Source organism: Urocitellus parryii, chromosome 1 (genome assembly GCF_045843805.1).
Source record: "Urocitellus parryii isolate mUroPar1 chromosome 1, mUroPar1.hap1, whole genome shotgun sequence".
In the NCBI taxonomy this organism is placed as follows: domain Eukaryota; kingdom Metazoa; phylum Chordata; class Mammalia; order Rodentia; family Sciuridae; genus Urocitellus; species Urocitellus parryii.
Genome location: NC_135531.1, coordinates 213,499,561 through 213,525,453, shown reverse-complemented (window position 1 = coordinate 213,525,453; position 25,893 = coordinate 213,499,561). Strand labels below are relative to the sequence as shown.

The following is a 25,893-nucleotide window of genomic DNA, read 5'->3' as shown; positions in this document are numbered from 1 at the left end:
ACATTCTGAAAGTTTTATGTAAACTACTTGAAAGTAAAGGATTCTTAAAGTACACTTTCAGAGAAAGGTAAAAACTTCCTTTACTAAAGCTGTGGTTAAATTTACTGAAAATCATATACCCAAAAGGCAGTTTGGTAAATAATCAATTCTCTGAATAACTAACACCTAAAATTGTCAGAACAAATATCTCAAACTAGATTTAAAACATACACTATAGCTATTTTAGTACTACAGGCAAGGACTGGGGTAATCATAGGTCCTGATTTAGAAAAGGATGAGTAGAGTAGAAGAGAGTTCCTTCTATTCACTTATATAACATGGAACATTTAATACATACCAGTTATCTTAGATATTAAACTTGAAAATCAGCATTCAGTAGCACAGGCAGGATTGCAAATCCACGTTAAAATTGGTGCAGCAAAGTCTTAGTGACACTAAAGTTTTTTGCAAAATCTAACAAAATGGGAGTAACAAAAGCAAAATACAACCTAGGATATAAAATTGAAGCAGGAATGAGACTTGAGAACAACTGTTAAGACCTAAACATGTTGCTGCTAAACCACAGATTGACTCTAGCTTTGAATAGAATGTGGGAAACCCAATGAGGCAATTCATTGTCTGAAAGAAAGGTGAAAACAAACCAGTTGCTCATGAAATGTTCACCTATACTTTGGAATGTCATTATTGAAGGCAAATAGAAATATTGAAACAGGAAAGTCATATTGAAATAAAATTTCATAGTGACTCTTCTTTTGAATTTCTGAATGCTGAAAATATTTTTAAATGAGTTCATTCAAAATAAATATTTTATTTATTTTAAGCTCTAAATCCTAAAAAGTAGAGAGAAAACTAATTTTTTTGCCAAAAGTAGAGAGAACTAATTTAGTTGCCAATTTTTCTAAATAATTCTCCATCCTGTAACTTAACTTTGTTCAGGAAGAAAACCTCACAACCATTTCCTTTTTCCATATTATTTACTGCACACCTTAGTCACCGTTCCTCCTTCACATCCATGCAATCTTCAATCCCACTCAAGTTTGTTTTCCCCTCTAAAGACCAATATATTTCCTCCCTTTCTAGCTCTAATTTCCATGCACTAATTCAGACCCTTATAATTTTTACAGGGACTATTGAGATGACTTCCTGTCCTAACCTCTAAATCTTTTTCCATTTTATTACTTCTCATGGGGTGGTCCTTGAATCACCTACATTAGAATAGTCTTAGCCTACAGTCCTTGTTAAAAATACTGTTCCTGTATGGGAAAGGACTCTGTAAATCACCTTTAGATAATGTAATGCCTTTCTTAGAGTAGGTACCTCAACAAATATTTAAGTAATGGAAACTTTTTAAAATAATATGTTACAATCCTATAATATATTTATCTCATTTTCCTTTTTTACTTTGACTATTTTATTCAGTTTTCTGAAATAAAACACTTTTTGTCTTTTTCTTTTGTCTTTGAAGTATTTATATAAGTGAATGTGTTATTTTCTTTTTTAATATTTATTTATTAGTTTTCGGTGGACACAACATCTTTATTTCATTTTTATGTGGTGCTGAGGATCAAACACAGCATGCCCCACACATGCCAGGCAAGCGCACTACCTCTTGAGCCACATTCCCAGCCCCCAAATGTGTTATTTTCTAAGGCTATAAATTAACAACTCTTGAAAGAGGAATTATAATAATATAACAAAACTTTGATCTCTTACCATCTCCATCATATTAATCTTCTATTTTCTTTTTATCTGTATCTTTTATTTTTTATATTTTATTCATTTATTTATTGGTACTCAGGATTTAACCCAGGGGCAAACCCCCAAACCTTTTTATATTTTTGTTTTGAGGCAGGGTCTTCACTAAGTTGCTTAGGGCCTAAATTGCCAAGACTGGCTTTGAATTTGTGATCCCACTGCTTCAGCCTCCTAAGACGCTAGGTTTACAAGTGTGCACCACTATGCCCAGCTCCTATCTTTTAAATCTTAGGAAAGATAATTTCCAAGAAACATTTACTGTTTTACGTCTTAGAAATTAAGAAAAATAATTAACTTTTTAAACATACAATTTCTGACCCAAAAAGCTAGTAGCATATAAGTCAAGTGATATAAAGTATATTCACTTTTCCTCACAATTATTTGGCTCTTGAGTGAATTGAAGTTATAGTATGAAGTTAGGTTTTCCATGCCATCCTTTTCTCATTTTCTGAAATCCAGAATTTAGGGGACATCACATGTAATGTAGTATATGCAATCCCTTTAGAAAGTATTTACTTTCTAAATACCAAGGGCAAAAATATAAATAATAATATCACTATGTTTGTTGGTAAGTTTTGGGCACCCACATATACTACTACTTTTTGAAACAAATATATTTTCCTAGTTAAATAACTATGTGAAAACTGTATGTAGAAAAGTTGATAAAACTCTTTAAATCTTGGTCTGAAATGAATTTTCTAATTCTTAATGCAGATTTGTTTACAGATTCTTTTATGAGCCTCTCTCTTCTCTATGTTACAAATATATTTTTCAAGTAATGTGGTACATGCGGCCTTGGTTTCTAAGAGCACAATAGAAAATGAAAACCTAAACTAATTAAAAGCTTCCCTTGCTGGTGAACATAACTTGCCCTATCATAAAACTGTTCCAAAGGTTTTCTTTGCACTTGATACAACTGTTGAACCTATTTACTTCATTTGAATACTTAGAAAAAAATTTTCATAATTTTTACAATTTTAGCAAGAGAATTACTGAAGGGAGGGGCTGGGATTGTGGCTCAGTGGTAGAGCGCTCATCTAGCACGTGCAAGGCCCTGGGTTCGATCCTCAGCACCACATAAAAATAAATAAATAAAATAAAGGTACTGTGTTCAACTACTTCTAAAAAATAAATATTAAAAAAAGAATTACTGAATGGAGTTAATATAGGTTTAATTTATGCACATAGATGTGGACTATATGCATTAAATTTTTTCTGACAGTCTTTTCTAGATATAATCTTGGATGTGCTTTCAAGACAGAATATTTTGATCAGTCACTTATTGAGTATAATAACACCTTTGTAACATCTTTGTACATCTTGTACATGTAATACAAGAGCATGTAGTATCAGAATGAGACAGTTTTGGATTTGAATCACAGTTCTGTTTCTTGCTGTCTGTGTACCTCATTGGGCTTGAATTCTTTCTATTGTAATACAAGGTCAATAAAACCTACTGTATTAGTTAGGAATGTTGTGAAGATTAAGATATATAATGTACTCAAATGCCTAAAACAAAATATAGTACTTAGAATATAGATTTTTTAACTCTTTTCTATTGGGGTAGCAAGTAATAGTATTTGTATTTTTAGTAACTTTTAACTAAGATATAGATACATAGAATCTTTGCCTAAGGTTAGTAATCATCACATAAAATAAAACTCAAGAACTTTTGATTATTTTAAATTGCTTCCAATGTTTACGAAAAATTCCTACTTTAAGGTTCTTTTAAGAGAAAAGTACATTTAAATTTCTTCTTAAACTATACACTAAAGGAATTCACTCTTTAAAAAGAAAAGTAAGAAATAAGTCAGTTATTTAAAAGGGTACCTCTTCTGTATCTGAACACATTATTTAAGACTGTAAGTGAGGTAATGAAACATATATTTTTATTTTGATTAACATATACAGGATATTTGAAAACCTGACTCAGATTGTGTTTAGCACTAAATTGAATTATTTTTATAGTACAGCTGTATTTTGTTGCTGTGTGTGCTCCAGAAGGTGGAGGATAAGGAGAAACCTCAAATATGCACAAAAGTACCTAGAATAATATGTACCATGTATTTATCATCAGCTTTACTATTTGTCATTATGATGAATATTATTTTACAAATAGCCCTATCTCCTTCTCCACTTTAAAAATTTGTTAAGTAAAATTGAAAACAACAAAGATTTTCTTTATATTTTTGATCATATTAATTGTACAATTAATGTGTTTCGCTGTGTGATGTATTTCCATACATGCATGTGTCATTATTTGATTGTATCCGCCCTCCCTATCACCCTCTTTTACCCCATTCTCTTCCCTTAGGTTGTCTTCTATTTCCAGTTACCTTTCTCTCTGTTTTTGTTTTTTGGGGTTTCCACATATAAGAAGAAACATGTATTCCTTTTTTTTAACTAGGGATTGAACCCAGGGGTGTTTTACTACTGAGCTACATCTCAAGTGTATTTTATTTTGAGACAGGATCTCTCTAAGTTGCTGAGGGTATTGCTAAGTTGTTGAGGCTGGCCTTGAACTTGTGATCCTCCTGCCTAAGCCTCCCAAGTAGCTAATATTATAAATGTGTGCCTGGCCCAATACTTTCTGTCTGGCTAATTTTGCTTATTGTGATAACCTCCAATTCCATCCATCTTCCTGCAAATGACATTATTTTATTCTTCTTTCTGGCTAAATAATACTCCATTCTGTATATGTACCATATATTTTTTAATCTGTTTATCTTTTGAGGAGCAACTAAATTGGTTCCATACCTTAGCTATTGTGAATATTGCCATAATAAACATGGGCATGTGAGTATCTCTTTTGTGTGCTGACTTCATTTCCCCAGGAGTGTTATAGATCTAGGTAGTAGATCTATTTTTAGTTTTTTTAGGAACCTTCACACTGTTTTCTATAGTGACTATAGTAATTATCGTTCCCATCAACAAAGTGAGGATTTCCTTTCTTTCGCAGGCAGGGGTACTAGGGATTGAACTCAAGAGCAGTGAACCACTGAGCCGCATCCCCAGCCCTATTTTGTAATTTATAGACATGGTCTCACTGAGTTGCTTAGCACCTCGATTTTGCTGAGGCTGGCTTTGAACTCTTAATCCTCCTGCCTCAGCCTCCTGAGCCACTGGGATTACAGGCGTGCAATGCTGCACCTTGCTATTTTCCTTCACACTCCTGTCCTACATTTGTTACTTTTTTTTTTTTTAATAGTCAGTATTCTTACTGAGATGAAATGGAATCTCAGTGAAGTTTTAATTCACATTTCCCTGGTGGCCTAAGCCATTGAACATTTTTTTAAACAACTTTTGGTCATTTGCACTTTTTCTTTTGAGAATTCTCTGTTCATATCATTTGTTTATGTATTGGTTGTTATTAATAGTTCTTGTTAACTTTTTGAAGTTTTTTTTGAATATATATTCTGGGTACTAATCCTCTGTCAGATATGTAGCTAGTAAAGACTTTGTCCCATTCTGTAGATTGTCTCTTCATTCTGTTGTGCAGAAGCTTTTTAATTTTATGTAATCCCATTTGTCAGTTCTTACTTTTATTTCCTGAGCAAAATAGTTGCCTGTGCCAGCATTTTGAAGTGTTTCCCCTGTTTTCCTCCAGATCTAAAATTAAAGTATTTGATCCATTTTGAGTTGATTTTTATATAGGGTGAGAACAATCTAGTTTCAATATTCTACACTCGGATATCCCATTTTTCTTGCACCATTTGTTGAAGAGGCCGTCATGTCTCCAAACTATGTTTTTGGCACCTTTGTGAAATTGGATGACTATAGATAAGTGAGTTTATTCCTGGGTCCTTTAGTCTATACCTTTAGGACATATCTGTTTTTATGTCAATGCCATGCTGTTTTTGTAATTATGCTTCTATTGTATGTTTTAAAACCAGGTATTATGATGCATCCAGCATTGTTCTTTTTATTCTGGATTGCTTTGGCTGTTCAAGTTCTTTTTTGTGAAGCAAATCATACATCTTATCTGTTAATTTTTCATTTTTATTTCTAAAAGATAAGGACTCTTTTTTCATACATAACCACAGTATCATTATCATGCTTTGAAATATAGTCATGTGCCAAATAACTATGTTTCCAATCAATGGACCACCAGTCCTGCAGTGGTCCCATAAGATTATAATGGAGCTGAAAAATTTCTCTCACCTAGTAGCATTGTAGCCATTATAGCATTAGAGCATAACTCATTAATCATGCATTTGTGGTGATGATGATGCAAACAAACTTGTGCTGCCAATTATTTGAAAGAATGACACATACAATTGTACAAAATGCATAATATTAATAGAATAATATATTATTATGTTACTGGTGAGCATTTACTATACTTTTTATTGTCATTTTATAGAATACTCCTGCTTATAAAAAGATTTAGTGTAATATATTATCCCTTGTTTCACTGACACCCTTACACATATCATTTTTACCTCACCTCTTAATTGCATCATTTTCTCTTATTCTTGATTTAATTTCGTGTTATTTTGTTCATTATGGCCCCAGAAACAATATGCTACACACACATACCCACACACACGTACATGTATATCAAGCTTATATCATATATATAAGCTTGTATATATCATATGCCTTAGATGTATAGTTAGTTATACCATATATTTATGTATATTTTACTCAAAATGACCAAATCACCTATGGACATATTTCTCAGAACAATATTCCTTTCATTAACACATGACTAGTAATTTCTTGATATCATCAAATGTCATTATTAAAATTTTCAATCGTTTTGCTAAAATTTTCCTAACAGTTTGTTTATTTGAATCAATATCTAAGTAAGGTCCACATTGGAATTGTTTAGTACATCTTTTAATTTAATCTTCCCACAGATCTTTTTCTTCTCATAATTGTTGAAGAAATTAGGTCATTTGTAGAATTTGCTGTATAGTTAGTGTAAAAGATATCTCTCAGTTGTCTTTCTTTAAACTTATAGTAATTAAATCTAGAGGCTTGATCAAATGCAGTTTTGATTTTAGGGGTAAGACTTTATAGATGATAGTGTGAGCCTTCATTAAGAGGCTAACATGGTCTGGTTGTCTCTCTTTTGGGTGATAAGCATGCATTCAAGTTCAATGTTTGGATACATTAATTCATTAAGTATTACAAAATGTTTATATTCTCTTATTTCCTGTCTTCATTTATTAGCTATAATATTCCTGTAAAGAGAACATTCATCTATTTTTTGGGTAGCTTTTGTTTGAACTGATTACCCACAAGAACAATCCAAGGGTGGTCATCACTAATATTTTCAAATGTCTGTCAACTTTATGGTTGTTATAGTTCAGAAAAGGTGACTAAGGAATACCTCTAAGCCAGGCCTAGTGAAACATGCCTGTAATCCCAGCTGCTGGGAAAGCTGAGGCAGGAGGGTTACAAGTTTGAAATCAGCATGGGCAATTTAAAGGTCTTGGGATGTAGTTCATTGGTAGAGTACTTACCTAGTATGTGTGAGGCTCTGAATCCAATCCCCAGGACTTGGAAAAGGGGAGAAAAAGGATATATTTCTCTATGTTTACAGATATAGATGCAAATGTATACATTAATTAATAAAGATTGTTATTTAAGTAGGAATACTAAAACCATGCCAAAGTCATAATTATAAATCTAAATTTATTTTAAAAAATAAAATTGCTAAAATGTGTATAAGCTTTATAAATTTCAAAATATTTACCTAGAATTTTCTGACATATTGATCTCTCATTTTTATTGTATTTGTAATATATTATTTCTATTAAATGTTAATTAAAAGGGAATGCAGTGGTGTCTTTTGAAAGAAGAGGATGTCATTCCTCGAATCAGGGCAATGGAAGGTCGTAGAGGAAGACCACCAAATCCAGATAGACAGCGAGCAAGAGAGGAATCCAGGATGAAACGTCGGAAGGGTCGACCTCCAAATGTTGGCAGTGCAGAATTCCTAGATAACACAGATGCCAAATTGCTAAGAAAATTGCAGGCTCAAGGTAAGAAATGTAATGCACGTAACACTGTGCTAATTATACTAAAAATTATGCTAAACATATTTTTTACATTTTTATACTTAGGAATGAATGACACTATTCTCAGTTTCTAAATAATAGATATTTGTGTTAGAATAAATGAGAAAATAAGGAGTCCCACTGGTAACTGGAGTTCTTTGATTTAATTTTTCAAGAGCCATACTTATAAACACATCCTATCCCATGTGTTTAGAATTACAAATGTGGGTGTTAAGCTGTTAAGGCTTGCACAGAAAGGGAATCAACCAGCACTTGGCACTTGCCTTAAGGTCGTGCCAACCTTCTGGAAATTCTCCTTTTAACAGCTCCCGATTCCTTGAGGTGGTACATGAGAATTACTCCAAAATATGTGGATCTGTGGAATAAATTTTCAGTCAGAGAACTCCAATTACTGGTAAGTAAACCAGTCTTTTAGTTTGGGTTCTCCTATAGTTTGGATATAATATATATTTTCAAAATGCTCAATTAATAGAACTATATGAAAAAGTATTTTAATATCACCAGAATGTATCATTTATCAAACTGAAAGTGCTCATAATAACCTAAGATATATTCATAATTCAAAATTATACATAAATTATCAAAACAAAGCCATGCTACATATAACACAGAGAAGGCTGAATAAAAAATAGTTCTGATATGGCATTTAGTTACTGTTTACAAATGTGAAGGCTTTTAAAGTTGCCTGAACATAGAAACATGTATAGATAACTTTTATTTGCAAGCATACACATAAAGACATAAGATAATGTAAAACAAAGGTTTAATAAAGAAAAATTACTTTAAAAGACTAACATAAATTTAATTCTTTTACTTTCTCTATAAATAAACATCAAAATCTGGAGGAAATGCCTGAAATATTTATTTCTATTTATTGTAAACACCACCATAATATTGGCATATTTGTTTTTATTTTAAAACAAAGTATCTATGAAAAAAGCTCATAGAACAGAATGCTGTAAAACGAAAGACACTTACTCTTCCTCATTAGTGGAATCATTAGGAGGGTTTTTAAAAAAAACTCTCTAGAATGTGTACACACATATTCAGACATACATTCGAACATATTTACATCCTTCTTGATTTCTAAAATAAATATACTTATAATGTCATACTATTCAGCTTGTTCTTTTCCCATTTATCTTGAATCTTTCTGTATTAGCGCTTACAAACCTGTATTAGCGCTTACAAACCTGTATTAGCGCTTACAAACCAACCAATCTGTCTTTTAATCACTGAGTAGTGAATGATGCCACGTGTAGCTCTACTATACTTCATTAAACCAGTCTCTTCAATGAATCCTTTCTATCACAGTGTCTTAATAAATATATATTGCACAAAATAAACATATAAATCATGTTTACTTAAACATGTACTGCACATTCCATTTCTAATTTTGGTAGATAGCAGGCAAGTATTGTCTCTAAAAAGGCTATACCAATTCAAACTTTGACCAATAGTATGTAAGTTAACAACCTACCATATAACTTAATATCCTGTAAATTTTAACATACCTTAATATGTTAGTCAAATTTTTTTTTTAGTTTTTACTTTATTTGGGTTTTTTTTTGTAAGACTTTCATCTCTGCCAGGTAGCTGTCAGTAATGATTAAAAAAATGGATATATTAACATACATAAATTTAAAAATGTAATATTCTCAATAATCCATTAATTCTTCTGAAAAATGCATAATGGTTAAATGTATGTATTGTTTGCATAAAATAAGTCCTCAAAATTAACTGATAGCTAAAACATGGGCTCTTTGTATATCCAACATAAGTATCATTATATCTGAAATGGCAAATATAAATTTGCAAAATTAACTATGTTTTTATTGTAACACAATAGAAGTTAATCTACTTTTACCCAATATTTTATTCTCCTTCTAGCTTTCAAATTGATTTTTAGTCTATTACATACTTCTCCCCCATTGCCATGGGTTAACTTTGCAATTTCTGTAAATTTTGAAGTAACTGTATATATATGTTCTTTCTCATCATGTATGTAAGGATTGAATATTTAACAATAAATAATTATTAATCATTTTTATAACTGGATGGTGTATAGTGTTCATGTTTTTTTCCTGGGTTGAAAAGAAAATGTTAGAGTCTGTAAACAAGTCAGAATGGCGCCTGGCATTTTGCCAGGGGGAGTTGTTTGTGAGGTGGCACCAGTGAGCCATTAAGTGTGGAGATTTCTTATTGGTTGACTGCTGTATCTAGTTTATGTTAATTAAGATAAGCTGTGTGGAATGTATATATACCCCTCCTGTCCTACAATAAAGGGCTCCCACTCCTGCTGTATCAATGTACACAAGTTGCTCGTCACCCCCCAGTTATTTTGCTGCAGCCGGACTGCGGCAGAAAACAAGAATGAATCACTTTTAGTTTGTATAAATAAACCTGCTTATTAATTGATGAATACTGTTAAATTTCAATTTTTTCCAAACTATCCAATAGCACCTGTCCTTTTTATGTCATAGAACATGAGATATCATATAGTGTATACAATGTACCATTATTTTATTATATAGCTATAAGAAGATAAAATGCTGCCAGTTATCTAACACATCGATTATTTTAGAGATGTTAAAATGTATCTTAAAACCAAAGACATCAGTTCTGTCTAAAAGATCCCTAATTCAGTGATAATAAACATTATTTCAAAAATTAACTTTTATCTTTGAAATTAAAGCAGTATGTGATTTCTTAAATCATTAAAGATATTTTTTAGATTAACATTTCAAATGTTAATTGTAACATATTCAGCAACCACAAGCCAAATAAATGAGTAGATAATGGGAGCAATTTATTCCCCACTACCTAGGTGAATTTTTCTGCATCTCTAACTCATTCTCTTTGCTCCATAGTATCTCTAGGTTTTTTTTCTTCTTCTTTTCACATTTTCCCCTCCAGCTGCTCAAAATGTAAAATTTAAGCTATATAAATTTTAATGATTACTCAAATTGTATATTTCTTGCTAAAGTGAAAAGATATGAGGTAGATTTTTTGATGTTTTTCTGTCCACAGGGCTTACAAATAAAAATTACTATGTACTTCTATGAAGCTTGAAGTTTACTGATACACTGATACACAAACATACATATATACATGTGTGTGTATATATATATATATATATATACACACACACACACATATAAAACAGAATTTCTTTATTAAAAGTCAGCTTCTTTTAGGGGAACAAAAGACTATATTTATGTCACATTTTCCAGGAAATGTTTTTAAAATCATTTAGCACATCTCCAGGCCTTTATAGTGGAGTTCAATAGGGTTCATTTCAATTCTTAAATGTTGAAGGAAGTGTTTATCTGATATTATTATAGATGAGATGATATTCTTCAAGAATATTATTAGAGGTTGCTGAGTATGCCTGCAAGGGTAGAGGCTTTTTTTCCCTTGAAAGTATTTAATATATAGGAGATCTTTTTGTGTGACCCAGAAATTTTTGATAATGTCTATGCTTCCTCAATGTTGAAATTATTGGAATATTGGGAGACATACTTTAGTAGCATTAGCTTCATTTTTGTCTTTCATCAACATTTCCAGTTTACAAGATAAACTTATACCCTTTACTTTTCCTCACCTTTTTTTAAATGTTCATGACAGAAAATTATCCATAGCAAGCAACCATTTATTACAAGAATATGCAATTACATTCTTAGTTAAAATCTCAAGGCATTCAAATATTGCTTAAAGATTTTTAGAAGTACTAGCAGATAGACTGTGGAGCTGAAAAGACAGAACTGGGTTTATATGTTGTTTCTGCTATTTAACTTCTGTGAGCCTTAGGTATTTTATTTATAACCTGGGTACAGCATTGCTTATTTCATAAAGTAGTTGTGAAGATCATGTAAACTTAACACAACAATGCTTGCATTCACTAAGTGGTGGAAATTGATAGAGCTCAAGTGATTTAGGAGCTAGCAATCATGCATACTCATTATTGATGAGTATAGTTTTATAGGTTCCTTATATTGTTCCTCAGATACAATGTTTGAAACAATGTCTTCTGTATAGGGATGCTATACAGAAGTTTTATTGCTTTGTTAACAAAGGATAAACACAGCCTGTTCCAGAGGCTATGATTCTGTCCATCAGCAGGAACAGGGGTCTTTTAAAGAGGTGATTCAAAGTCTGCATTCTACATGTTCTCTGTTGGAGTTGTAATTCACTTAGTCATTTCTGATCTCCTGGTACCATTCCCAAAGTCTGGATTGCTTAGTTCCTGTGGTGGGTGTGTTAAAGTGGTGCTTTCTAGAATGATATCATGATACACCACTTCTAGAGTTAGAAGTATGCAGACTGTTTGCCAACACAGAAAAGCAGTAACATTTCATAGCCTTTATACCTATTGCCCCATTAATGTTGGTTAACAAATAATCATCAAACCTCAGGAGCATATAATGCTAAGTGTTAATTGCTGGTGCAAGTTGAATCAGTTGTAAGCTAACTGAACAGCTTTGCTGACCTTGGCTGGACTTCATAACACGTGTGGGGTCAGTCTCATTCTCTAGCAGCCTAAACCAAATATGTCCTTATAGTAATGGGCAAGGCACAAGAGCAAAAGTAGAAAGAGCACAAATACACTTTCAGGTTCTGCTTTCATTACAGCTGCTAATCTCTTGACCATAGATGAATTCAGAATCAAGGGACAAAATACATTCCATTTCTTGATGGAAGTTGCTACAATGTCACATTATGAAAAACATATTTAAAGGGAGGAATGAAGAATTGGGGCCATTATTTATGCCTTTCTACCACCCAAGTTCATACATTTTTTCTTGGAAATTATGAGAAGTAAATTGTCCTTAAAATTATTGATTATAGAAGATTTAGTCTCTCTTTCTCATAAGTAAGAATATCACTGATTTAAGGATTTAACCATTAGTATAGCTCATTGAAATATAAGTTTGGAGAAGAGAGTCTGTTTTATTTGAGGGTATTTCTTTTTATGTATTTTGTTGTTTTACAATTGAAATCTAATTATTGTTCTTAACCTATAATTTTGGCAATTTCTAAGAACAATGACCATGACATTTTCTACTACACTACTCTCCTACTTGGTACCTTTTAACCATAAGCAGTTTTCTTAAATATTATACCCTTTATGATGATACAGTACTAATTTCACAGTTAGCATTTTAGGTTTGCAGTCATGTGAAGTTGTTAGTAATGTTTTCTGAAATTTTTTGTTTTTCAGAAATAGCCAGGCAAGCAGCACAAATAAAGCTTTTGAGAAAACTTCAAAAGCAGGAACAGGCTCGGGTTGCTAAAGAAGCTAAAAAACAACAAGGTGGGTGATATAAATGATGGCATGAATTTGAAAAGTGAGTGTTGGGGAGTTCATAAAAGGCTTCTTCTTTGCTCATCTGATAATAATCTGTACTTTGGTTTCTCATAGCAATAATGGCTGCTGAGGAGAAACGAAAGCAAAAAGAACAGATAAAGATTATGAAACAACAGGTATGTTCATGCATTGAACTTTTAGAACATGGTCCTTATTTGGAGGATCTAAATAAGTACATTATTTTGATTTTGATGTTTTTTAATAACTACTTCACATTGTTATGTGTTCTATTTAGAAAGTTGTCACCTTCCATTAGTTAAAATTTCACCTCATTTTAAAATCAAGTCGTCTTCTTTCAAGGTTTTGTTTTGTTTTGAGGTTTTCCTTGCAGTGCTGGGAATTGAACCCAGGGCTTTATGCATGCACAGCAAGTGCGCTACCTCTATATTTCTAAGTTGTTTTCTTTCTTTTTTTTTTTTTTTTAATGATTACGAGCTAGCATGATGGTGCATGCCTATAATCCCAGCAACTCAGGAGCCTTGAGGCAGGAGGACTACAAGTTCAATGTTAGCCTCAGCAACTTAGTGAGACACTGTCTCATGTTTAAAAAGGGATGGAGATGTAGGTCAGTGGTAGAGCACCCTTGGATTTAATCACTAGTACCACAAAACAAATAAACAAAGAAACAAAAAATAGCAAAAAATATTAGCAAACAGAAAATTTATGTAAGTATTTTAGTATCTTAGTACTTTGAGTATAAGTGGACGTCCTGAACAATTGAAGGCTTTTTAAATTTATGTAGTGGTAAATGAAAGGTATTGCTTGAACATTCACATTTTAATAAGGAAAGTTGGTTGTTCTAAAACATGTAAAATATTAGAAAAAATTAAATTCAAGTTATATATGATAAAGTTTACCCTTCTGAATGCTTAAAAATTACTTAAAACTTGCTACTGCACAAAAACAATGAAAGCATTATTTTAGTACATCCAGAATTTCTTTATCTGTAGTATCCCTCCTCTATGTGGTCTTCAGACTATGATTGAGCAAATGAAATAATTTTAAAATCCTTATAGGTACAATATTAAATGATAAGGATTCGGCTTCATTTAAGATTGAATGCATAAACTAGTCTTCCATCTCCACAAACTCATGTAACATTGAAACAGAGAGGAAATAGTAGCAAAGTATTATTCTTTAAGAAATTTTAAATGTTAGTTATTTCCAAGTATGAAATGAAATCAACTGTGTTACTCTGTAAATAGCTGCTAAATACATGACTTGGGTTGGATTTAATGTAATTATTTCTAAGGTTCCCTGAAGAATTGACTAATGTGACTAGAGATAGTTGATACAGAGTTGGGTTTTAGAATTTTGGAGTTTAGAGATTTGGGCAACCTAGACTGAAATATAGGCTCAGCTACTTAATAATTTTGTGACTTTGGCTATACCCAAAGACCTAAAAACAGCATACTACAGGGATACAGCCACATCAATGTTTATAGCAGCACAATTCACAGTAGCTAGATTGTGAAGCCAACCTAGATGCCTTTCGATGGATGAATGGATTAAAAAATGTGGCATTTATACACAATGGAATATTACTCAGCACTAAAAAAAAAACAAGATCATGGCATTTGCAGGGAAATGGATGGCATTTGAGCAGATTAAGCTAAGTGAAGTTAGCTAATCCCCAAAAAACAAATGCCAAATGTCTTCTCTGATATAAGGGGAGTGACTCAAAATGGGGTAGGGAGGAAGAGCATGGGAAGAAGATTACCTCTAGATAGGGAAGAGAGGTGACAGGGAAAGGGAAGGAGAAGGGGAATTGCATAGATGGTGGAAGGAGACCCTCATCGTTATACAAAATACATGTATGAAGATGTGAGAAAAAAAAGAATATCATTACCTTAGATTAGGTAGAGAGAAGTGATGGGAGGGGAGGGGAGGGGATGGGGGGGATAGGAAGGGATAATAGAATGAAATAGACATTTTATTACTGTGTGTATATATGTGACTGCATGACCAGTATGATTCTGCAAACTGTACACTCAGAAAAATGAGAAATTATATCCCATGTGATTCAAATGTATGATATGTCAAGGTAATTGTAGTGTCATGTGTAACTAATTAAAACAAATAAAAAATTTAAAAAGAAAAAAAATAAAATTATAGATATAACTTTATACCCACAAAAAAATAATAATAATTTTGTGACCTTGGATGAACTACTTAACCTCTAATTCTCTATTTCATCTGTTGTAAAGTAAGATAATTGTAAATTTTTGATATTAGGAAAAGTATTCACTCTGGAAATCTCAGTTTTTCTCTTTTATAGTAAGAATATAATTTCAACTTCTCTTTGTTTTTAATGATCACAAGTTGTTTTATGTAAAGTGACCAGCTCAGTGTTTTTTCAAGTGCTCAATACTATAAGATTAATCTATATTATTATTATAATTCATAAATAACGTTTATCTACCTGTGTTTCTCATCCCTGGTGAGAGCACTACCAAATAATAGTACATATAAATCTCTTGAATATTTAAGATAATACTTTAGACTAAATGTACTTAAGCCCCAAATTACATAAGCCCAAGATTGTCTACCTATCTCTTTGCACAAGAGTACAGTGGTATTCTTGTGCTTATTTGAGGGCATACCACTATAAAATCTTACAATTGACAAGAGCAGAAAAATTAGCTCAAGAGTATGATTTACTTAGCTCTAATCCAAATAAATACATCAGATATGGATCAAACATAGTCTTCTCTAAATCTTGTAAATAACATGAAAGATACCCTTGGGTTTTTATTCTGGTAAGCTAAAATACTTAATACCAAAAGAGTATTAAGTATTTTAGCTTACCAGAATAAAAATGCAAAATCATAGGGTATCAGTCTTCTGAAATCATAATATTAATTCCTAAAATCTCATTATCAAGTAGTAGGCCCATGTAGGACATCAATAAAACATCAGTATACCAAAAAGAAATTAAATACATAGTAAAGTATATCTTCAAAAGGCACAACTAGCATCTGGAAAATGAACCAAGTTTTATAATATACAGCAGTATAAAATGTGTTTGCTCTGGAAGTTATAGAATAAATACAATTTGAAGTAGAAAATTTCAGGTGTTTTTGTTCTGAAAATTATGCATTTATTCTCATCAGTGTCATTTTGGGACTTACTTGGAAGTTATGAGCATGAAATTGATAACAGTATGCTTATAGCATATGAGGTAATTTTAAAAAATCAATGTAAGTTCTTATCAAAATCTAGATGATCACTAAATAAAACATAATCCACAGTCAGTTCATAAATTTAGACATTGTATATACCAATTGTATTATATAACCAATTCCTTAGACTTTTAAATTGATATCAATCCATTTTTTAAGTATTACAGATTATTTTTAGATGGCTTATTGAAGTAGTTCAAAGGAATATCATATTGTTCAACATTTAACTATAAGTTTTAGAATGGAAATTATTTTTTATCTAATTGTGACAGTAAGAAAGGGCAAGCACCTTATCCTGGTTTATAGATGAATAGTTATTTGCTCGAGATCATCCAGTTAATAACTTTAACCCAGAACTAGTTTATGTATTCTGACTCTGAAGACACTATTTTTTTCTGCTTTTCTATCCTGTACTTATTTCAAATTAATTATTATTTGCAGTTACAAATATTTATAAATATTTCCAGGCTATATAAGTTTAATCAGCTTTATTTATCTGGTTTCTGTATATTTATTTAGCATTTTTATTTTATAGATTATGAGACATTTTTAAAATCATGAATTTAAAACATAAAAACATGTAATTTTGTAATAAATCATTGAAAATTTTATATACAGTCTAGACAGTATTTGATAATTTTCTGTTTTTTTCTTATTTGATTCCAGTTAAACACTTTTTACCTCAATATTTATTTTATTATCTTAAATTTTTATAATCTTTCCTTCAGGAAAAAATTAAGAGAATACAGCAAATCAGAATGGAAAAAGAACTTCGAGCCCAGCAAATTCTAGAGGTAGAGTTCTTAAATTTAATATGATTAAAGTAATATAATCATGTTTTTTGATAACTCTGCAAAAAATTAAAAAATTGCCTATGTCTCTCACCTATACAAATTAACATGTTCATCAGAAAATATCTTTAAATATAATGCATAAAGACCTTCCCTGAACTTTTTTTAGCAAGCTTATCTAATCCTAGAAGTAAAAATCTAGGAAATGAGACAAAAGAAAAAGGAAGACCTTTGACCACCTAATATAGTTGTCATAAAGTTCATTTGCTAAAGCCTTTGTTCTTTACTCTTAGAAAAGTTATTAGAGTTTATAGTCAGATATTTACTTTCAATATAGAAATAAACATTTTATAAAAGTAAACATTCTGAAAGTAAAATTAAATTTTAAATATAGAAACAATTTTACTGGCATGGTTTGCTGGTTCTAGCATAACTCGGTTCCCTATAAGATTACTAGGGTAAGATAGAAGACATGTTGTCAACAACAAAAGTAGTAGCTAAAGACAGCAAAGGAAAATAGAGAAAAGCTCCATCTTGGTATATACAGGAACCCAAAAGCCTAGCAAGAGTTTGTAATCTTTTAGTTGAATAGCAAGAAATTTCAACACCTTAATAGCCCAAAGGCATTACTCTATCAAACTGTGTAGTATAATAACCGATGTTCAAAATAATTGCCCTGAGTCATCAAAAAAAAGCCAAATTATGTTTAGTGTACTGTGTCTAAACAGGCATTTGTCTCAAGGTTATTTCCATCTAACATAGTGCAAATAAACTTTTAATGCTTAAAATTATTATAACATCTCAGCTATTCAGGAAACTACTGCTTTATAGACCACTTTATTTGCTGTGGGTCCAGATAGCTGAGATTTTTGTTGTTTTTTTACCCCTTCTAGAAATACATACATGTTCTCTAATCCATTTCAAATTAATCTTAAACTCCTAAATCAAAAATATCTCTATCTTAAAGTGTATTGAAGTTAACTACCAGATAGTTATGAAACTATCTAGTTAATGACTTTAAGATTATAAAGTTTATATGATCTTTTATTAAAATTTTTGTAGTTGTAGATGGACACAATATCTTTATTTATTTATTTTTATGTGGTACTAAAGATCAAACCTAGTGCCTCCCACATGCGAGGCAAGCTCTACCACTGAGCTACAGCCCCAGCCCAATAATATGATGTTAATGGCCAAAATGTGCTTCATGAAAGATTTATAGGTTTCCATCCTGTTAGAAAAAGGGGAGGACATATGGTGTGACACTACATTGAATACAACCAAAGACATGAAAGGTTGTGCTGCGTTTGTATACAGTAAATCAAAATGCATTCTGTTGTCATATATACCTAATTAGAATGAATGAATGAATGAATAATTTTTTTTAAAAAAGGATATTGTAAAAACAAAAAAGGGCGGGGAAAAGAACACTTGAAATTTAACCACAATATGCGAGATAGGGAGAAACAGATTTAATGCTTCATTTAGTGGTTATATCTTAAATTTCAAGTTTTAAAAGAAATTTCAAGTAAAGTAGACATGTGCATTTTAAAATTGTTACTGATTTATTCTTTTTTTAAAGAATTTTATTTTTTGATCAAATTATATTATTGTGTGCATGCATAAATAGATAACAATGAATTTTGCTATTCTGTATACTTATTTTTTATTAGTTAATTAATTTATTTTAATTAGGTATATATGACAGCAGAATAAATTTTGATTCATTGTACACAATTGCGACACAACTTTTCATTTCTCTGGTTGTACATGATGTAGCGTCACACCATATGTGCAGTTATACATGTACCTAGAATAATGATGTCCATCTCATTCCATCATCTTGCCTGCCCCCATTCCCCCACCCTACTTCTTCATCCCCTTAGCCCCATCAAAGTTCCTCCATTTTTCCCATGTGCTCCCCCCCCACCCATTATGGATCAGCATCCACTTATCAGAGAGAACATTCGGCCTTTGGTTTTTAGGGATTGGCTTATTTCACTTATCATGATATTCTCCAACTCCATCCATTTACCTGCATATGCATATTCTCTTTTAATGCTGAGTAATGTATCCATTGTGATTTATTCTTGAAATAGTTTTTATTTAGCAGTTAATATATATCCTGTTTTCTAAATTTTTTAGAGATGTTTTAAAATCAGAAAACAAAAAATGACAAAGTAATTTTTTCTGTAATTAAGTTTTAAGATAACAAATACTCAGTGGTTACAGATTTTTAATGAAGTTTGTAGACAGTAAGAAAAGTTGTCATATTCTTATGAATTTAATAATTTTTGGCATATCCTAATGTTTATCTATAAATGAGAAATATAATTAATGGGGAAAATCTGTAATTGTCCACATATATGTTACATATTGTTTTGTACCTTGTGAGGCATGTAGCTTCATTTCAAGTCTGAGATTATTTGCAAGTTGTAGTGGTGCTGTTGCATGACTTTGAGACCTGTTTTGCATGCACAGGCTAAAAAGAAAAAGAAGGAAGAAGCGGCAAATGCCAAATTATTGGAGGCCGAGAAACGAATAAAGGTTAGTTTAGATGAGAATCAGAGTTTTTATTTTTCAAAAAATAAAAACTATGTGTTTTACCAGCATCAATTATACATATATTTTAAAAAAAAGCTTTCCTCAGAATGGCTATCTAAAAATACATTATAGCAGATACAATGTGTAAATGTGTGCTTTTATTTGTATGTATATTATATGTATACATTGTGTATTTTTATTCCATTATACAGGTTCTATGTAATGCTTTGAGCTCTTTCAATATGAGACATCAAATCAGAAATGCAAATTATTGCATAACACCTGTATATAGTTTTGCTTGATAAGAATGATTCCCCAAAAGATTTTGTGTGTCATTTATGTTTATGTTTAAAACTATGTCCCAAATCTGATTCTCCCCATATAACTTTATCTTTGTTAATATCTAGCCCCAAAATGAAAAGCATATAGAAACAAAATTCTATCAACTCTTATTTACTAATAAGTACTATTTACTTATCGAAGTATAAGAGAGATGTTCTTTCCTTTCCCCACCCAACCTGTCTACTTCAGATAACTAAATTCTGAAAGTGGGCAGCTGTGTGAACCTGGTAGTATTCAAAACAACCAGAAAACTGTTTTCTTTTTGTGGGGTGGGAAGGCAAGATTGGTGCTGTGGTTGAACCCAGGGCCTTACAAATGATAAGAATCATCCCTATATATCCCTAGTATATCCCTAGTTCCTATTTCTTATCTTTTCAACACTCTGTTACTTTATTCTTTACGTGTCTGCCCCTTTTATGCCTACTTTTAATATTAATTTCATTCAGATTTTACCTTTATAAAAATTGTGAAACTGATGACATTCTTAGAATTATTTGCATTAAACCCCTGTCCCCTTGGGATGGTGTTGTAAACCATAGGTGGGTATAGAAATCCATCACCAAAGTCTTTATCACTTTTATTCATAGAAAATAAATATTTGTGGTTAATTATAAGTACATTGGGGAGATTATATTTGGAGTGGGGAGAATTCTAATCAGCTAAATTTGAGAGTTACAACATAATGTATTAAAATGATTTTTTTAAATGTGTGATTTTTGTATCTCATGCTCTGACAATCTAGTCAGTTCAGTAGATCACCATTGATGTGTATTGTTAGGATATTCATTGACTTGAAATCCTTGCTCCAGCATCATATGGTCTTTATGTTAAATATATATAGTTGAAATCCTTGCTCCAGCATCATATGGTCTTTATGTTAAATATATAGAACTATGTGAAATTGAGTTGCCATTTTACAAGAAAAAACATGATTGAATATTGGCAATTCTGTATGGTTCAACCTAATGGAAGACTATAGAATTTTAGAAAAGGGAACTTTTATACTTTTTAGCATGTTCTAAATCTTTCCCAGAATTCATATATTAAAAGTTTCTTATTTTTAAGGAAAAAGAAATGAGAAGACAACAAGCTGTTCTTCTGAAGCATCAGGTCTGTATACATGTGATTATGTAACTGTTGAATTGTATGTTTTATAATTTTGCTTAAATCTATTTGGGGGAAAATCTTCAAAATATTTCTTAAAATTTCTGATATAATTCCTGCTTAAGTTTTTCTTTCATCACGTAGTTATTGCCTTGCTTTGATATTGGTGTCTTTGGGGGGGTTAAAATTGGTTTTATGACTCTGTGATTTCTGTTTCATAATGTTGTGCCAACTCTTTCTACCAGGAGTTGGAGAGGCATAGACTAGATATGGTATGGGTATGTTTATTTTTGTACATCTAACACCGCATTGTGATTTGGTTGTGATATGGTTGTCATAGCAATGCATAAAGTGTAGCACTGGCTGCTGTCATATTACATACTGCTGCATGGCTTTACAGCACAGTGCATTGCATACATCTGCTTGTCTGTCTATAAAGAAGTATGATACATCTCCAAGATTTTTCATTGAATTGCATAAGTCTTAAGTAAGGCTCTCTCTAAAAATATACATTACTGATGTCACAGGGAAAGTTGGATCACTGTACAGTTAGATACAGTTGTAACCTGTATTCTCCCATCATTCTAGATGCAAAACTACCATTGAGTACAATGGAAATTTTGTGTTTTTTTGATGAGAGAATATTAAATATTTATACTAATATATTTACAAATATATTTAATCTAAAAAATCAAGTAGAGCAGGTGCAGTTGACACACACCTGTAATCCCAGTAACTCAGGAGTTCGAGGCCTCAGCAACTCAGCGAGACCCTGTCTCAAAATTTAAAAAAAAAATAAGTGGCTGGGATATACCTCTGGGTTCAATTCCCAGTGCTGCAAAGAAAAAAATCAATTAGCCATCATTCACCTGTAATTTTTTTAATTTAAAATAAAATGAGATTATCAAATTAAGCTAGTGCTTACCTTAGGTAAGCACTGTACATTTTAGATTATACTTATTAGCCCATGGTGCAATCTTTCTGGTTTTAAACAGTGCATCAAGTGGCAGACATCAGTAAATAGAATATCCCATTTTATTTGTGTTTGTGTATGAACTAATACTAGTTTAGTTTTATAAATTGTTATAAAAGCTTTTTTAAAAACCCTTTCTAATTTGTTGGTGATTATTAAATCATTAAAGTGATTTTATACATGGAATAAAACCAATTCTAAAATCATTACATGAAAGTGATTATAGATCAATTTCTGCCTGATCTAAAAATTTTAAGAACAATACAACCTTTAGTTCAATTGGCTATAGTAAGTATTTGTGGTTTTTCTAATAGCAGATGTAAGGTAACTGACCTGTTCCAGCCAACCATTATGCTTTTTGTTCTGCCAGCTTTTGAAGGAGCATCACAACTGACCATAAGTAAATCTTGTATGCTTCTGTTTACACTGTCTCCATGTTCATTGCTTTACCTTTTTGCTTTTGATTGTTCTTGTATTTGCTTTCTAAACCTGAACTAAAACATGCACAGACTGGCCATTCTTGTCTTATATTTAGTATTTACTGTGACTTGTCTATAAATGCTAAACATGCTATACTGAGTTGTTTTTTTTTTGTTGTTGTTGTTGTTTTGTTGTTGTTTTCCATTTGAAAATCAAACTATTAACTATGGTTGAGTTAGTTTTCTAATTTTATCTGGCCTAATAGGAACGTGAGCGAAGACGACAACATATGATGCTTATGAAAGCTATGGAAGCTCGTAAAAAAGCAGAAGTAAGTGTTAGTAAAAAAATTACCTTATTGGAGTTGGGGTTGTGGCTCAGTGGTAGAGCACTTGCCTAGCATTCATTAGGCACTGGGTTTGATCCCCAACACCACATTTAAAAAAAAAACAAAACAAAAACAAAATACACAAAAATAAAGGTATAAAACATTATTTTATAAATTAATATTTTTTCCCAAAGCATTAGTTCTTCCAAACATAAATTTTTTTCAGAGTATGAGTTTGTCCTGATTTTCTGGCCTTCATAAAACCACTGAAGGTTAAATATAGTAACACTATAATTCAGTGTTAAAAAAGAATAGAAAGGGTTCCAATGTATGTGTTAATTCTTCTGGCTGAGATTTTAATTATTTATGTGTTGAATGGTATTAGTTTGGATATAAGTAGCTACTTATTAATGTAACCAGAATGTCACAAAATTAATATTACAGCATGCCTAGGCAATTTTGTGTGTGCTAATTTAAACTTCAATAATTCTAATTCTGATGGACTTCTGCCATCAGAATTATTCTTTATGTCAGAAAAATAATTCAGAAAAAGACAATTATTTAGTATGTCGAAACAAATATACTGGAATTTAATAGAAATCTGTTAAACATTAAAATAATATGTTACAAAGGAAAGCATTCTGCATTAGAACTGTTGAATAGAGAAAGGTGTATGGCCATTATAACCAGGATTTTGGAGGTTGAAAAATTCAAATTCCCATGCTAACTTTGACACCAATTTGCCTTTCCTTTTCAGACTTTTTCTTTAAAATTGAAATAATGATACCTACCTTTTAGGGTTGTGGGATCATTAAGTGAGATAAATATTTAATAAATGATAATTAGACTGAGGATGTCACTTGGTGGTAGAATGCTTGTCTAATGTGTGTGAGGCCCTAAATTCAGTCCTCAGCACTGGTATACATACATACTCACATACCTACATACATACATACAAACAAATTAAGGAAAACAATACTGCTTTATCTAGAATTGAAAGCCCTATGTTTTATTATTTTCATCTCAAGTTCTGGCACATATTTTTAAGATAGATTTTTGGTATGTAGACACAATATTATATGTATTGTTTTAGAACCTGGACAGGGTAGTCAGATTACCTGAATTTAGATTCTGATTTTAGTATTTTCTAGCTATATGATCTCATCCAAGTTATTTAAACTTTTCATGACTTATTTAATCTGCAAAATGGATACAGTAACAATTCCTAACTCATAGGAATTGCTATGATGTACACATGGGTATGAATCTTAGTATAGGTATAAAGTTCTTAGAACAGTGCCTGACACATAATATACTTATAGTTAGTTACTATATTTGTATTTGCTTTGTACAGTGAGCCTAGAAAGATGCATAGCCAGGGTGGGAATCACTACCATAGATTACTTCTAAATTTTCTCCAGCAGTCACTTTCTGTTACTTTCCTAATATTTATGCTCTGACATTTTTCCTTATGTCTTTTTTCCCTAACTTGTTGATTATCCAGTCCCTCTACACCTAACATAAGAATGAAATCTATGCATCTATGCATAGGATTGTAACCATAATCTGAAAATGATGTCCAGGAAAAGAGAAAGTTATCGCTGCTCTTTTTATTCCCTTCTGGAAGCAGTGCCATGGTAGGAAAAATAGGGAATGAAATTAATTAAAATCCTGAATGCTCAACCTAATTTCCTTCAGTCTGGAGATGGAACTGAATGAGTAATTAGTAGCTCAAGAAAAAGACCTGGAAAATCCCTTAAGAGATAAATTCTTGGTTGGGGACTCCTGTAAATTCTTCCCTACCTCTATCTCCTCCTCCTCACTCCTTCCTTCCTCTCCTCCCTCCTCCCTTCTTATTTCCTATTTCCTTTTTTTACCAGAAGGAATAAGAAGTCCTCCTCCTTTTCCTCTTCCTCTTCCTAATCCTCCTCCTCCTCTTTCTCTATTTCTTTTTTACAATAAGGAGTAAGAAGACTTATTTCTTGTCATTCTGGGTTTTCCTAGTTGAGAGGAAAGCTAAGGAAGAAAGACATTATAATAAAAATAACCTAGAGCATTATCTCCAGGCTACTGTTGTTTGGTAGAAGAAAATAGAAAGAATAAGATCATCTGAGGCAGGAAATACCTTGATGAAAGAGGCACTCAAAAGTCTCAGAGGACATGACCTTTTCCATTGTTTTTTTCATATTTACACTCTGTGACCTGGGGATAAAGTAGGAAAAGCTGCTGCAGAGAGGTGGGTAAGATCTGGGTTGAGTGGAGGGTGGCAGCTACAGCATAAGTAAAACTAATTAAAATTAGATATTCTATTAAAGTCATCTTACTGTGGTATATGCATACCCATATTTATAACAGCACAATTCACAATAATCAAACTATGGAACCAGACTAGGTGTCCATCAATAGATGGATGGATAAAGAAAATTTGGCACGTATATACAATGGAGTTGTATCCAGCCATAAAGAAAAATTAAATATTTCAATTATAGGAAAATGGATGGAACTTGAAACCATTATATTAAGTGAAATAAGCTAAACTCAGAAGGTCAAGGGCTGTATGTTTTCTCTCATATTTGGAAGCTAGAAAGGAAAAAGGAAAAGAAATGTGGTAGTGGTGGAGGAGATCTCATGAAAATCAAAGGAGAGTGCTGAGGATATACCTCAGTGGTAGAGTGCTTGCCTAGAATGAGTGAAGCCCTGAGTTCTATCCCTAGTACCAAAACAAACAAACAAATAAGGTATCAGTACAAGAAAGGGACCATGGGGTAGAAGAAGGGGAGCAGGTAACTTCTGGGGAGTGATATTGGCCAAATTATGTTGTTATATTGTGTACATGTACAAATATGTAACAACAAATCTCATCATTATGTACAACTATAATATACCAATAAAAAAGTGAAAAGAATAAAAAATAGATATTTTAAGAATCTGTCAAAGCCCAAGTGAGGGGGGCGAAGGAAAAATAACCCACCTGCATTAGAGCAATATAGGTGCTAAATAGGGCCGCCCACATCAAATATAAGTAATTTTGAAAGGAAATGGCAACCATGATAAAAT

The 25,893-nt window shown here is 31.8% G+C and overlaps 1 protein-coding gene across 7 annotated transcripts in view; it reads left to right on the top strand.

Annotated features, from left to right (window-relative positions):
- Positions 1–25,893, top strand: part of Baz2b (bromodomain adjacent to zinc finger domain 2B) — a 274,260-nt gene that overhangs the window by 198,254 nt on the left and 50,113 nt on the right. For all 7 annotated transcript variants that reach the window (XM_077802641.1, XM_077802640.1, XM_077802630.1 and 4 more), the window contains 8 exons: positions 7,538–7,748; positions 13,006–13,098; positions 13,207–13,268; positions 17,063–17,128; positions 19,607–19,672; positions 21,077–21,121; positions 21,361–21,387; positions 22,774–22,839. In XM_077802641.1, coding sequence (XP_077658767.1) covers positions 7,538–7,748; positions 13,006–13,098; positions 13,207–13,268; positions 17,063–17,128; positions 19,607–19,672; positions 21,077–21,121; positions 21,361–21,387; positions 22,774–22,839 — 636 coding nt within the window. The remainder of the gene's footprint in view (positions 1–7,537; positions 7,749–13,005; positions 13,099–13,206; positions 13,269–17,062; positions 17,129–19,606; positions 19,673–21,076; positions 21,122–21,360; positions 21,388–22,773; positions 22,840–25,893) is intronic.